The sequence below is a fragment of the Pelecanus crispus genome, chromosome 11 (assembly GCF_030463565.1).
Source record: "Pelecanus crispus isolate bPelCri1 chromosome 11, bPelCri1.pri, whole genome shotgun sequence".
Lineage (NCBI taxonomy): Eukaryota > Metazoa > Chordata > Aves > Pelecaniformes > Pelecanidae > Pelecanus > Pelecanus crispus.
In genome coordinates this window covers 9210591-9225772 of record NC_134653.1, presented here as the reverse complement: position 1 = coordinate 9225772, position 15182 = coordinate 9210591, and the positions used below count along the sequence as shown (strand labels likewise).

General features: G+C 37.1%; 2 protein-coding genes and 1 non-coding gene across 3 annotated transcripts in view; 1 reads left to right on the top strand and 2 right to left on the bottom strand.

Moving 5' to 3' along the window:
- The window catches only part of IGSF6 (immunoglobulin superfamily member 6), a 313504-nt gene that overhangs the window by 117852 nt on the left and 180470 nt on the right, over positions 1–15182 (bottom strand). The window lies entirely within an intron of this gene.
- Positions 1–15182, top strand: part of VWA3A (von Willebrand factor A domain containing 3A) — a 35722-nt gene that overhangs the window by 15644 nt on the left and 4896 nt on the right. Inside the window, 14 exon segments of the mRNA XM_075718879.1 lie at positions 16–135; positions 1061–1135; positions 1771–1915; positions 2961–3159; positions 3570–3640; positions 5259–5417; positions 6905–6995; positions 8094–8204; positions 8757–8854; positions 9006–9158; positions 9847–9955; positions 10669–10813; positions 11890–12034; positions 13095–13246. Coding sequence (XP_075574994.1) covers positions 16–135; positions 1061–1135; positions 1771–1915; positions 2961–3159; positions 3570–3640; positions 5259–5417; positions 6905–6995; positions 8094–8204; positions 8757–8854; positions 9006–9158; positions 9847–9955; positions 10669–10813; positions 11890–12034; positions 13095–13246 — 1773 coding nt within the window.
- On the bottom strand, positions 4777–4848 carry TRNAQ-CUG (transfer RNA glutamine (anticodon CUG)). The gene has a single exon. It is a non-coding gene; the product is annotated as a tRNA-Gln (tRNA).

Here is a 15182-nt window from a genome sequence, read left to right as displayed (position 1 = left end):
ATGTTTCTTATATAGGGTGGTTATACTTGTTGATATATCAGTGACAAACTCCATGTACATCATCCATATCCAACATTCTTTGCGGCTTTTACTTGAGGAACAAATGTCAAATAAGGATTACTTCAATATTATAGCGTAAGCAACTATTTAAGATTCTTTTAAAATAATTGTAACACACAGCAATGAAAGAAGTATGAGAGATTGTAGTTACTAATAGGTGTATTTTAGATTTTTTTAATTGTATTTAACATTTTATGATGAAGTATTTGCAAGAGTAGGACTGATTTATCATTTTTGGATAGGTGTATGGATCAGATGTACAGAGACCAGATTAGTAATTAAAAATCACTGGTTTGGGTGAGGCTCACTGAAACTGATTGCATCATACCTGCAACAATTCTCTTCCTGCTATATTGTTCATAGCAGTGTAAGTTCACATGTCAGAAAGTTTTCCTGGAAGAGGATTCTGGAGGTGTCTCAGGTACCGTAACTGAGAACACACTTTAAATTCTACAGTAACTCCCATACTTTTTTTAATATGTAATAGTACTAAAATTTTGTACTCAACACTGGTAGTCAGAAATGTATGGCACAGCTGCTGAACGGCAGCTGGGCAGGTTTCTGAGTGGCAGGTCAAAGCAAGCAGCTCATGGAGTTCCAAATCTGGTGGGAGAGCAGATCTGTTGCCTCACAAGAGAGATTACAGGCAGCATCTGAGGGTTGGAGTTGTTTTGTTGCAATCCTTCTGCTGAGCTTTTACCAGCTCACTTAGTGTCCTGTTCAGGAAAGAAAAATGTAGTCTGACCCACTGCCTTGAAAATCTGACAACCCCTGAGTGATGGAAAATCTGACAACCCATGAGTGATGGATAAATGTGAATAATTAAATTGTTTGAAATAGAAAATAGTTAGCATCAGGCAATTTTACATCTGTAGTACTCCAAATCAGACTTTTATTTTTCAGTGAATTTGCCTTTTTTGTTTGTTTGTTTTCTGTTTTCTTTTTTTTGTTGTTCTAAAGCATAGTCTGAAAATTAATTGCTGTTATCCTTCTGTGAAAGATTTGGGAGTGATGTTGTGCCTTGGCAGCTGGAACTGGTTCCTTCCCAACCAGAAAACTTACAAAATGCTTGGAGGTAGGATCAAATGACTTTCCCATATATCTGAATTAAGTGATTGTAGGTACCATGAAACAGATAAAACAGAAAAACAGATTTAAACAGCATTGTGAACAATTTACAAAATTGATAAATTTATCATATTACAAAGATAGTTTGCCATGAACTGGTCTACACTGATTGTTCATGATGGTTTGTTGTGAAAACAGCATTATAAAGTTTAATATGTCCTAGTGACTTTGCATTTCATACGTATACAGCATATATATGCACACAGGTATAGAAGTGTCTGTGTAAGAAATGCACGGGTTACACGAAGAATTGAAAACTCCTTCAAATTCAGCTGGGATATGAAAGCTAAACTATGGGGTTTTTCTCCACATACACTGGAAAGAAATGTCAGGTTTCTGTTTGTGGAGTCACACCCTCAGTGGTTTCATGATACCTCTGGCTTCATTTTTATTCCTGTAAGTTCTACTATATTGCAATTTTGCTACACAAGGTCATTATATAACCTGGTTTTGCTGTCTGACATTGTCAAAAATTCCAAAAACTCCAGTGCGGTGTTAAGATTCTTAGTTCTCTTTATGGCTTTAAGCAGAAACAAAAGCTTTTGTTGCCTCATTCTTTGAACTGTAAACATCTTCTTTTAGGTGGGTGTTGAGCTTGCAGTGCAAAGGGAGTAGAAACTTCATGAGTGCTCTCAGGAGAGCTGTGGAAACAGACTTCAAAGACAAAGATAAACATAAATCACAAGGACTTTACCTGCTGACTACTGGAATACCTGATCAGGAAACAGTGAGTATCATCATAGGTTTTGTAATTACAAAATAATAATTGCAATAATATAATAAATAATTGCAACTTACAATTCTGTAAGTTACTATCACAATCTCAACTTTTTTTTTTTTTTTTTTTTCCCCTTTTGGCTAGTCACCATAGCTCGTTGGCGGAATACTTCTTCTTTGCATATATAAGCCAGCACAACTATCAGGATCTCAAATTTCCATTTCTGCAATTGCTATTCATGTGTTGGAGGTAGCAATTATTAATAATGTGTGAATTGTAGAAAATGGAAGAGGTGTTTTTAGGATTCCTTTCCCACTCCAGCTCTGGCTGTCATTTCATTGCAAATTTCTGATTTTGAACAAACCAACTCCAATATTTCATATGATATCATTTCCTCATAACTCATGGGAACAAAGCCACAAATAATTTTATGGTAGAACTCCATAGTACGCTATGTAGAGACAGCTCCTGTTTTTAATAACAGTGATCTATTGCTTCGATATATGTTCATAGTGCACGTGCTCTGTGGCTGTTAAGCCATGTGCATGGCCTAGAGTTTCTGAACATATGATAATCCAGCTGGAATAACCATGCATGCACAGTAGGGTGTCTCTTGCATTTGTTACCAAACTTCTGGAAATTCTGGGCAAACCTAAGAAATCATTAAAAGCCCACATGGGTAACAAGAAAATGAAGGATACGTACAAAAAGGCAAATGAACAGTTGCATCCCTGCTGCTTTGCTTCAGTGCATGGCTACCTTGAAGTCCATGACCTTGGGTCTTTTTGATTCCCGTAACTACCCTATCTCACTTCGTGGCTGCAGCAATGCTGTTGCCGTTGTCACTAGTAATGATGACAGTTTTTGTGTAGGCATTCAGCTACTCAGGGTGTGTTCCCATACTGAGTTGCTCAGGTTGCGAGTGTTTGTACATCAGTTCAGGAACCATGGAGTTCAGTTCACTTCCTGGAGTAGATAGAAGCTTGTCTGAGGTAGAGGGTCACTACTGACTACTTTTTTTTTTTTTTTTTTTTTTTCTCCTCCTTTCTCGCAGCACACAATCAGTGCTTATGTGTCTGAGGTTTGCAGAGGTTTTGATTTGCAGCTTCATGTCTGTCTGTTTAGTGTAATGGAGGATGTTGACTCCAGTGGGATTATTCCAGCCCGCTATGCTAATCCAACTGAAACTGCCATTGCTTTTAAAGAAATAGTACAAGCAGCCAATGGGAGATTTCATTGGTTTGGAGAAGCAGGTATGTGAAAAGGAAAATCAGCACATACTTCTTTTTTATTAATTAAATAATATTTATTAATGCTCCACCCCTCCCCATCAAGTCGTTTACTTTTTAGGATGTGATAATGCTATACTAGCACTGAGATAAAACCAGGTCCTAGTTTGAGTAAGGCTTTCAGCTGTATTGCAGAATATTATAATGCAGCCTCAATGCAGGAATTTGATTTTTTTTTTCTATTTAAATTCATTGTTTTCTGCAAGATATTTTAAAGATGCACATTTAAAATATAGTTACTAATGTGGAAACAAAGGCTTTTTAATTATTTTCATTGAAATTTAGCATGCTCTACAAATTGTTGTACACTCTACAAAAGATGTATTTTGTACACTTAAAAACCGCATGCTGATTAGCATATATTTGATTGTCAGGTATTTTTGAAAGTGATGATATCACTGTTATTGTGTCTGAAATGGAAAAAGCAAACAACTACTCCCAAAAGGTATGAATTATATGTATCTTTTTAAGCTATGTTTTTCTTCAGAAAAAAATTCAACAGTGTTTGTTTAGCTGACAATGCAGAAGATTAGACAAAATGAAAATCCTTGTAAGATGGGCAGGAATGCTCTAGAGTGTGAGAACAGTTACCGCAGAGTAAATATGGACTAGAAAGCAGTTGTGCAATAGCACTGTAGTGATTGGTGTTGGAGTGGCCATGATTCCTTATGATATACTAGGAGTTTACAATTGAAGTGATTCTCCTTTTTGTTGCCAATCCTATGATGAATTCTTCTCAAGTAGAATTAATTGTTTGTTATAGATATAAAAATAAGTATATTTAAAAAGTATATATGCTATGTAACAAATACTATATATTATGTTCCTATAAGTCACAGTGGAGGGAGGGGTTGTCATTGGCACATTTGTTCAATTCTAAACCAGTTCTTTTTGGAAGTGTACTTATGGAGAGATATGGTCAAGTTCTACATCCTTATTACATGCACGTGACTTTTTCCAAAGATACCTGACAAAGTGACTGAGGCAAAAACCGTACTGCCAGGCTGGCTATGTTGCTTCTTACAAAAGTGTGATTAGAAATATATATGCAGTGAGATAGAATCATAGAATCGTCTAGGTTGGAAAAGACCTTTAAGATCATCCAGTCCAACCATTAACCTACACTACCAAGCCCACCTAAACCAATCAAGGGTAGACTAGACTAAACCATATCCCAAAGTGCCACATTTACCCGTTTTTTGAACACTTCCAGGGATGGTGACTCCACCACCTCTCTGGGCAGCCTGTTCCAATGCTTGACCACCCTTTCCGTAAAGAAATTTTTCCTAATTTCCAGCCTAAACCTCCCCTGGCGCAGCTTGAGCCCATTTCCTCTCGTCCTAACTGCTGATAGATGATGGAAAGTGGCTTGGCGAGCTCCTCCGCCAGCTCCCTCAGTAACCTCCTCAGTAACCTCGGGTGGATCCCATCTGGCCCCTTAGACTTGTGAACGTCCAGGTGGCATAGCAGGTCATTAACTGCTTCCTCCTGGACTATGAGGGCTCCATTCTGCTCCCCATCCCTATCCTCTAAGCTCAGGGGCCTGAGTACCCTGGGGATGACCGGTCTGGGTAAAGGCTCAGGTTCCACCGAGATATGAACTCGGATCGCTGGGTTCAGAGTCCAGAGTGCTAACCATTACACCATGGAACCGCCCAGATATATGTCCAGAGGTCTGAGCACCTTGTTGCATGCAAGTCTGAGTCACAAAAGTATTTTTAGAAAGAAGAGTTGGTGGATATTCAATGGGATCTTCAAACATTTTGTTGTCATTTAATAGTTGCATATGCTTGGTTCATCATCTTCCAATTCGTTCTGGTCTTGGTACATGTACTGTTGCCTTTTCTTTTAGAATGTTTGCTCAGAGCAAGGAGGATTTCCCTCCTATGTGTTTGAACAAGCACAGCACAAAGGGGTTTCTATTCAGTTAGGGGTGTTAAGCATTACTAGATTAATAAGTTTTGTATTTATTATTGAAGTAATAAATATATAACACCTGTCTTTGAAATGTCACTTAAATTTCATATATATGAATTACTAAATGATGTGAACTTCCATTTCAGTGTGCATTCCTAGTGGAATCCTTGAAGCAACGTTCAGTAAATCAGTCTGTTAATCCATTTATACCAGAAAGAGACCCAAACGTGCTTATGAAGAAAGAGAAAAGAAGGCCACAGAAGTTGTCATCTCCTAAACCCACAGCTCTGAGTCTGGCTAGAATGGTTTGAAATGGTTCCATTTTTAAGATGCTGTGTGTTTTAATTAGAGATCCTGCCCAACTATCAGATGCTGCTCTTTGTGAGAGAAGTGCCCAGGCTGAAAATTTGAAGGAAGTAAAAGAGCACTGTGATAATACTCTGAATTTACATTTTAATTTACATTCAAAATGCTACATAAACAAAAGAGTACATCTTACTAACTCCTGCTAACTAATTAATTACAATAGAATCACATTGTATTGTCTAAAATTACCTAAATAATCCCCCCTCTAACCTTAAAAAATTAGTGTTTAATGAAAGCAAAGGCAAAGCAGAAATGTGCTTTACCAAGTTAGATGTATTTTATAAGTCCTTTTAGCAAGTACTGAATTTTATGGTATTCTGCTCATATACAGATGAGACAGCTGCAGCTGAGTAGCATGTCTTTGGCCACACAGAGAGCCAACATAAAACAAGAAATAGGATTCAGGATTTGTTTCCTGCCTGCTGTGCTTATTTCCATGGAGTTACACTACTGAGTCCTTTGGGATTTTGTTAATGTTTTTCATGTTAATTTTGACCGCGTGTGCATCTGGTTTGAGTGGGTGTGCAAATCTGTAATATGTATAAATGGCCAGTGCTTACCACTTTGGTGTATAAATGACTAGATACAGAACTGCTTATTGCAAGGGGTGTAGTTAACTTTTGACCTGGAATTTTCAGGTCTCATCTTTGAAATGGGAATGGCACTCTTAAGTGTAGGTGTGTTCATGTTGCAAAGATCTTCGTAGGTAAGCCCAAACAGGTCTTCCATGCTATTTTATCAAAACCAATATATCCTCTGCACCTCTTCACAAATGCAGGAGAAAAGTAATCACTCCGAGATATGACTACGTAGCATCATTTTATAGGGATTAAACTTATAGAAAACTGATACAGGTTTGTCTGTAGATATTTGGTGATATTTATAATAGAGTTGTATGTTGAATTAGATGTCAGTTACTTGAAGGCTCTGTGTCACAGCAAAAGTCTGATCCTACAGTAGGGTTAAACCGGTGTTGATGTTGGTTAGCAGACTGCTCAGTCCCTAGAGGGTTGAGCCATACCTAAAGGAAAAATTACTGTTGTCAGCACTAGGTTTCCAATATTCAATAAAACTGAGGAAAATACTATATACTGTATTCTATAAAACAGTGCCATTACCATACTAGACTGCTCCTTCAAGTGGCAAAAATGGTCCAAACTCATCTGCCTGTAGATGTTAGTCTTTAGTTTTATGGCAGCAGATGAGATTGGCAAGATAATTAAAACACAGCAATTAGAGTTACTTAACCTAGCAAGAAATTGCAAATTAACAAGTCATCATGGCCATCTGCTGGCTTGTTAGAAGAGCCAGAGTGGAACAGGAATTAGAGAATAATGAAGGATAATTCTATTTTTTAATAATGCAGTTATGATCCAACTGAAATACTTTTAAGGGTTTGGTTTTTTCTTTTTTAATGTGCTTATAGTATGTTAAAGACAACCATGGTGCAGAGAGAAATGCTTCCATAAGAGTACTGGCATGGCGTCCTACTAGTGCCAAAGCAGAAATTCCACCAGGTCTGTATGGATTAGTGGCTTTTTGTGTTCAGTTTCTTTGGGTTAAAAGAAAATATTAAATTAGAGCTTTAATTTAAGTTTTAGAAACACTTGCAATTTTAATCTTTAATCAGACTGATAGGAAACATTGCAGTTGTTTTGAAATTACTTTGGTATGAGTTTTAGCTGTAATGTGTCTAGCTTTCTTTTAGGTTGTGAGTAGAAGGAACACTGCACAGCTGTATAACTATTTCCAGGTCATATGATTGAATATCCATCCTATATCAGGGAATGTCAAATATGTGTGGTGGATAGCAGAGCCCTGCTTTGTCCCATGCCTGAAGCCATAGTTAGAACCTCCTTCTCTTGGTTTTCAATTCATACTCTTCTTTTTTTTTTTCCCCAAAGGCTCAACGATTCAGAAATTTATTATGTTATTAGTTCAATATATATATTTCTGCTAACACTCTTAGATCTCATTGTAATTAATACTCTGTTCTACTTGATTTATTTATGATCCAGTAATGAAGGAAAAAACCCACAAATGTCAGGTTGTCTGAAGTGCTGACTCTTGCAACTGCTCCTGGTGTATGAAACAGCTCTTAAATTGCTTCCAGTCACTGTTGGTCCCTTAAAGTCCAATTCCTTTCTCTTCCGTTTTTGTAATTTTCCTTTGTTTTTTCTTTGCATCTTTGCTAACATCTGCAAAATTTTTTTTCATTAAATTTGAGTCTTGAAATCTACTAATTTATTGAAATGAGATTGTTGATACGTAGCAGTGTTTAGAAATCTGGATTCATATTTGCATACGAGGTGCTTTGTGCAATGTTCGCTGCCTTTTCCAACAAATACTATGCTAATTGTAAACCTCTAATCATTCCAAATTATGCCTGTGACATTCTTCCTGATGGTAATTTATAAAACCTGTAAAGGTTTTGGTTCCATTTCTATGGAAGTAGCATAAGCAGTTCCATAATGTGGATTTTTATTAGCCAATATCTAAGAAAATTAAGTATTTATAATTGTGGTAACAGGAAATTATGAACTGAAGAACAGGGTTGCATGTAAGAGTTTTATCTAGCTGAAGTAAGTCAACATAATTTTTTTTATTATTTGTAGCACAAACAATAAAAGAATGGCCTCAGACTGAGAATAAAAGAAAGCATAAACCAAGGAAGCAGCCAGAGGTTTCTGTGTCAGTATTTTATACTGATAAAGGAAGAAATGTGGGTACGTGTTACCAGGATATGATGGGTGAAGCTTTTTTATTATCAGCTTTTTTATTATAAAACTGTTAGGATATTAAGTCACTGATAATCAGTGTGCTTTAAATAGTGAGTGGAAGTGAATTTCACATATCAAATAGTGGTGGGTTTTTTTTGTTTGATGCTTGATTTGGCAGGGGGGAGTTGGGTCTCTTTGTTTTGGTTTTTTGGGGTGTTTTGTTGGGTGTTTTGGTTTTTTTGTAAAGTCCTTTGGGATCTTTTGGTCAAAGATGCTCTAAGGAAAAATGCTGTTATGGTTTAGATGATTACAGAAGATTGGGTTTGGAATTTTTTGAAGGTGACAATTTTTTTAAAAAGTTATTTTTTAGGTACTTTGATATATAGAAACTTTACTTTTTTTTTTCAAATGTGGAATTGTGTATGAAATGCTAGTCTGTGAGTTTTGGAGGGGTTTTGTTTGTTTGGTTTTTTTTTAATCAACCATCATATGTGATTCAAAAGGGCTATGATTTAAACCTAGGGCTCCCAATATTACTTTGTTCATTTTTTTAACTAGGTACAGTGTACCAAAACTATCCAAAGATGATGTGTGTAAGAAAGTCTGTTCCCTCTGTTACATTGCCAAAAAAAGAGGAAATCTGTTCAAGCAAAGAGGTATTTTTCTCCTTACTAATAAATTGCCATTTTAGAATTATCCATATGAATTAATGTGAACATGTTAATTGTGATTCTGTACAACGTATTATTACTTAAACTGTTCTAACATGGACTAATAACCAATTGCTCCATTTGTTTGTTTTACAAGTGGCTGACCAAGTACAGTATTAAAAAGCTTAAACTGGAATTGCCCAGGCTGATGTTTGGTCCAGGCTGCACTCACCAAAAGAAAACTGTGGAGTCTCTGCACAAGAAAGTATCAGCAAAATACTGTACTATCTTCCCTAGTGTAGAAATCAATGTAAGCTTTTGCAGACATCATATACCTACATCACTGAAAGGCTTTGCATTTGTTTAAGACAATGCATGTTGATCAATATTTGTGGCTTGGTCATGTGATGTTCCCTCCGCTATTCCCTGTTCTTCTTTCTAAATCACCCTTCTGTCAGAAAGCTAGAGAAGGTCTTTTATTTGCCACAAAAAATATTTAGTATGTTTGAAGTGCAAACTGCATGGGATCTATAGAATGTATGGCATCTCCTCTGCTCATACAGTGTGAAAAATAATTTTAAAATTTTGGGTAAAGCTTTTAAAAATCACGTGTGAGTCGAAACTGGGAAAATGTTGGATCTTGATTGTTCCAGTTTGTGTAATGACTGGAGAGTAGCACAGAAAGTTAAGTCCAGGGTATTACTGCTCTATTGTATCTATAAAACTGTCAGAAATAATGCCACAGATGCACCTGTCCAGTCAAATTATATAATTTTGTTGCCCAGCACAACTGGCTGACTTGAGAACTAGGCTTTCCTAATTTGGGTAAAACAGTTATTTAGTAGCAACAAGAGTCACAAAAACTTTCTTGCACTATTTCATAGAGGTAAAGACCATACCCCCAATCTCCCTGATTTCTAAGGCAGACATTGCATATATGGCAGCTGAGCTCAGATCTCCTGAAGTAAGATGCTCTTGTACAAACTGAATTTTTCCAGGGGGTTGTGAAACATCTGCAGTTTCAATCTAAAGAACTGGAATTCTATACTGAACAACTGGAGAAAGTGTTGCAGCGCTATATACAAAGAATACAGTGGCTTCTGTCAGGTATTGTTGTGCATCTGTTTCTCTATATAGCACAACTTAAACATGCATAAAATCTTCTGTCTGCTATTTCCAATAGAACAAATCTGAACATAAATCTGAACCTCAAATATGAGTAAAGGTCATCCCTTTTGCATTTCACTGAAATTTTAAAAAATATTTTTACGACAACAAAATAAGAATACAAGAGAATTCAGCATCTGTGTAGCTGATAAACATCTAGCTTGCTGTGAAATAATTAGGGCTGTGATGTAAGTTTTTCCTTTTTGTATGTTGTATTAATGAATACAAGATTCCTGGTGTCAGAAGCTTTCTGTCAACAGAATATATACAATAACATATATAAGCAATATTAGCTCTTCTGTTTCTTTTGCTAAGAAGGTGCCCTACTTAGTTCAGCATTACTGCTGATGAAAAGTATTTTGATCCCTTTGTTGGGAAACAGTTTAATTTTCTGCTACAAATTTTTAAATGCAAGTTGCTCCAATTGGCTAGTAATTAATGCTTGACAGTGCTAAATTTGAAATGGCAGAAGACTTTTCTATTATTAACCTTTGAACTACCTCGTTTCCACACAGATTAGAATTTATTATGTAGAAATGTGCTCAGAATAACCCCTAAAGACTGAAGATTTTACAGTATGCTCAATAAAATAATATGTTCAATAAAATAAGCCTGTGTAATGCCACTTAATTAGTTTTAATGTTCTGGCCCAGGAAGCAGGAGATTATTTGGTACCATTTTAGAAGCAAATGTCTGTGTTTTGATTGATACATCTGGTTCCATGGACCCATATTTGCCACATATCACAAAAGAACTTACCTCTCTCGTCTGGGAACAGCTGAGAAAAAATGAAGTCAGGTATGATGAACTACTGGTAAAGACTGAAAACTGCACTACTTATTATTATGTAATAAGATTACTTAATAATTACAAATAATACTGTACTGAAACACAAGATGAGTAATTATATGTTAGTGCATAATAAGCATGTGACACAAACTCCTTTTTCTGTTCTTCTTTTTAACCAACTTTTAATTTTGAGCTCGCTAAGATTTGAGCCTCATTTGCTGTAGGCTGATGCTGTTTATTCTTTTGGGCTCAGCATTCCCATAGATTTCCTGTTCATGCAGGGCGAGATACACTTTCTGACTCTTCCAAAGCTGAAGACCTTAATCCAATACTAGGGTTTTGGTTTTGGGTTTTTTTGTTTTGTTTTGTTTGTTTGGGTTTTTTTAATTGGGTTTGGTTTTGTGGTTGTTTTTTTGTTGTTTGTTTTTATTTATGTCCTGGTTTCAGCTGGGATAGAGTTAATTTCCTTCCTAGTAGCAGGCATAGTGCTGTGTTTTGGATTTAGTACCAGAATAATGTTGATAACACACTGATGTTTCAGTTGTTGCTAAGTAGTGCTCACTCTAGTCAGGGACTTTTCAGCTTCCCATGCTCTGCCAGGTGCACAAGAAACTGGGAGGGGGCACAGCCAGGCCAGCTGACCCAAACTGACCCGAGGGCTATTCCATACCATATGGTGTCATGCCCAGTATATAACTGGGGGGAGTTGGCCGGGGGGCAGCAATCGCTGCTCTGGGACTGGCTGGGCATCAGTCAGTGGCTGGTGAACAGTTGCATCACTTGTTTTTCTTGGATACACTCTCCCCCCCCCCCCCCCCCCATCTTCTTTTAATTACAATTTTAATTACTATTATTATTATTTTTATTTCAATTATTAAACCGTTCTTATTTCAACCCACCAGTTTTCTTACTTTTGCCCTTCTGATTCTCTCCCCCATCCCACTGGGGGGAGAGGGTGAGTGAGCAGCTGTGTGGTGCTTGGTTGCTGACTGGGACTAAACCACAATTTATTTCAAAACTGGTTTATCTGAAGTGACTGATAGTATTGGTTAGGGTTACATGTTGTGGGCCATCTTTCTCCTCAGGTTTAACCTGCTGAGATTTGCAGAAAATACAGAGAGTTGGAAGGAGTGTCTTATAGAGGCAACTGATGAAACATGTCATGATGCTGTGCAGTGGGTGTCCAAATTCCACGCTCATGGTAATACATGCATCCTTATGGCTTTACAGGTTAGTAAATTGTGTACCACGTTTTGGAGAAGACGTCATGTCTTGTGGTGATAAAACACTTCCATCTGACTGATAGTATTTTAGGAAAATTATTTGGTCAAAGCATATAACATTTTTATATGCAAAACACTGAACAGATCTGGAATCAAGCCACTGTTCCTGTCCCCAGGGCTCATAGATGCTAGAATTTGTTGCTCATACTGAGTTTAAGAAAAATGTGAAATATCAATAGTTGCATTAGTATTTGTGTTCAAAGGATACTGGAGAGAGAAAATAGCCAGTTGCTCAAAATTATGCTTATGTACAACTGTGGCTGTGATATATTTGCTCTGGGCCAAACAGGGATTTTAAAGCAGCAGTGTTTGTTGGAATCAATGGGCATTGAGTACAATTCTTGAACTTCAGTAACAGGAGAAGAAACTTTTCTCCTATAAAAATTCTCAGTGTGGAAATAAACTAGTAATAATAATCTAAACCAGAGACTGAAAGAACTTGCAATTTCATGAGATTTAAAATTTGTATCAAAAAAGAAATGCTGCCTTAAATGAATGATTCTTATTCCAGACACCCTTGCAGAATCTCCTTATAAATTTTATGGAATTTGTTGTGAATCAAGTCCAGTAGAACTGTAAGGCATCTCTGTATTACAAAAATGTCCACCAAGTCAATTACCATAGCAAGTTTTCATAATCTAAAAAGGCCAAGTCCTAGTGAGCCTGATTTTCAGACATTGAGCATCTTTAACTCCCACAAAATGGAATGTGAAAATCTTCTGTCAGCAGTTTTCCAAAACCAGTTAATTTGCTTATTTCAGTGAGTCAGTTTTTGGTGATGCCCTGCTTATGAATATATTTCTTATGCTACAAATTATCTACTTTGTTTTTCAAATTTATATCCTTGATCTCTTTCATACTTAGTGAAGAGGAAAAGACAATACTAACTTGCTTAATGATGTGGTAAATATAACTCTATCTTAAATCATTGGAATAGTGTTTTCATTCTGAAATATAACTTCTCATATAAATGTACTAATTATTTAAGCTTATTTTCTGCTTTTCAGAAGGCTCTCAGTTTCCAAGGTATAGAGGCACTGTATGTATTGACTGATGGAAAACCAGACACCAGTTGCAGTCTGATTTTGAAAGAAATTGAAAGATTGAGAAAGAAACAAGATATTAAAATCCACACCATTTCTTTTAGCTGTACAGACAGGTATATGATACTTTGCAAGAACAACAAAAAAATCTTTAAAATTACTAGTTTATTTATTGTCAAAAGGCTGTGTTATCAAAATGGGCCACATGCTCAGTTCGCTGAACACCAGGATTGAGCTAGACATTCATGCATGTGGAACTGGGAAGGCTGTTCTGATACAGGTAATTGCCACATGTCCTTCATCTCCCATTGTCCTTGAGAGACTTGCCTTCACGCACACAGAGAAGTGAAATGCATCACTAGTCTGCAGGACTGAGGTCATTGCTGTAGTTCTATCATTAGTCTAGCATATACACATCTCTACAGAGGTATAAAAAGTTAATACACTTGACCTGGACTGGAATCAGGAGCACTAGGAAAGTGCTAATGCCAGCCATGGTGGGGTGTGGCTTAAAGATACATCTCTGGATGTTCCTTTTCAGGGATCTTTGCACGGTCCAGAATTGGGGACCATGGGACCATACCAAAAAGTATGCGCTCCTCTAGATTCTCATTCATGGCTGTGCCTGTGTGACGCAGGGAGCAGATAGCCAAACAGGCCACCAGTTCTTCAAGCTTTCTAAAATAGGTGCATGTCCACTCTGCCACCTCAAAATGCAGTAGTTGTCTCAGGTCTTCAAGAACTCAGCCTTTGTATTCTTGAATTGAATGCAGCATTGCCTGCCATCCCTCCTGTCCCAGTGGCAGTCATTAACAACTTCTGGATAATGCTGTTGGGTTATCCAGCTGCCATGAGAAATTTTTGACCTTCTCATAGCACAAACTGACAAGCAGTGTTTTTAGGTCCTAGGTTGCATCCTGCTGAACTGTGGGATGGATGTTGCCATAGCAATGGAATAGAGCTGTAAAAAGAGATTAAAAAGTAAAAGAAGGAAAAGGTTCAGGAAGGTGAACATGCAACAGAAAATACCATCATAGGAAAGGCAAAAGATTTCAAAGCAGGAGTGAGGATGGATGAGGAAAGACCAGCATAATCTCGTGGAAGTCTGAGAGATGATAGTCATGAGAAAATAGGGCACACACGATGCTTGGACCGTTCTGTAGAGCTTCAGGGTGTTTTCAGAGTTCTGGATGTTTCAGGAGTCATCTGTGGGCATGCCTGCCAGGTGTACACTGGAGAATGTTGTGGTAGTACAGCCACACTAATACCTGATCAAATGTTGAGAGCATAAGTGAACTGGAGTTTCTACATTAGTCTCCTACTAAAGGAGTATAGTTTGCACCCAACCAAGCTACTGTGAGTGCCAAACCAACACATGGCAGACAAAAATGGTTGGGGGATCTGCTTCAAAACTCCATTACTGCTCCAAATTAAATTGGCCAGATCCTGTACTGCTATAGTAGCTAATAGACCTTAAAGCTAAATCCCTCAAAATACAACAGTTAGTTTGGATGTCATTTTTCAGGTCATTGAGGGGAGAAGCAGTAGACCTCTTGATGCATAGTCTGTGGTCTTTGTGATTTTGGAAGTGAGGTTTGACAGGAAGGGAGTGTTATTTTGTAAGCTTTTATATATCTTCCTTTCTGGTAAAAACTTTCAATTATTGGTCCTAAGTTGAAAAAGCCAACTTTAAGTATTTATGAAAAGTCTTTTAATTATTAATATTTTGAGTTAATTTATTTGCATATCATTTGGTTAACTGGTCAGTAGCCAATAACTGTCTGTTAAGGAAAGCTGCTAATAAGGGAGAAAGATGTCACTTCTGACTACGAGTTACTCTGAAACAAAATCTGCTGGTTCCTTTCAAAGAAATCTCCTACTTAGTTGTGGAGATTTTAGTGTCCAGTTCTAGAATGGAATCAATCCTTGCACCTTACTTGAAATTAATGGATGTATGAATATTTTTGACTTTGCAATGCTAGTGCTTGGGATACATGACTCTAAAATGATGTATAAATGGTAGTAAAAGTGTGTGATTTAGCATACTTGCAA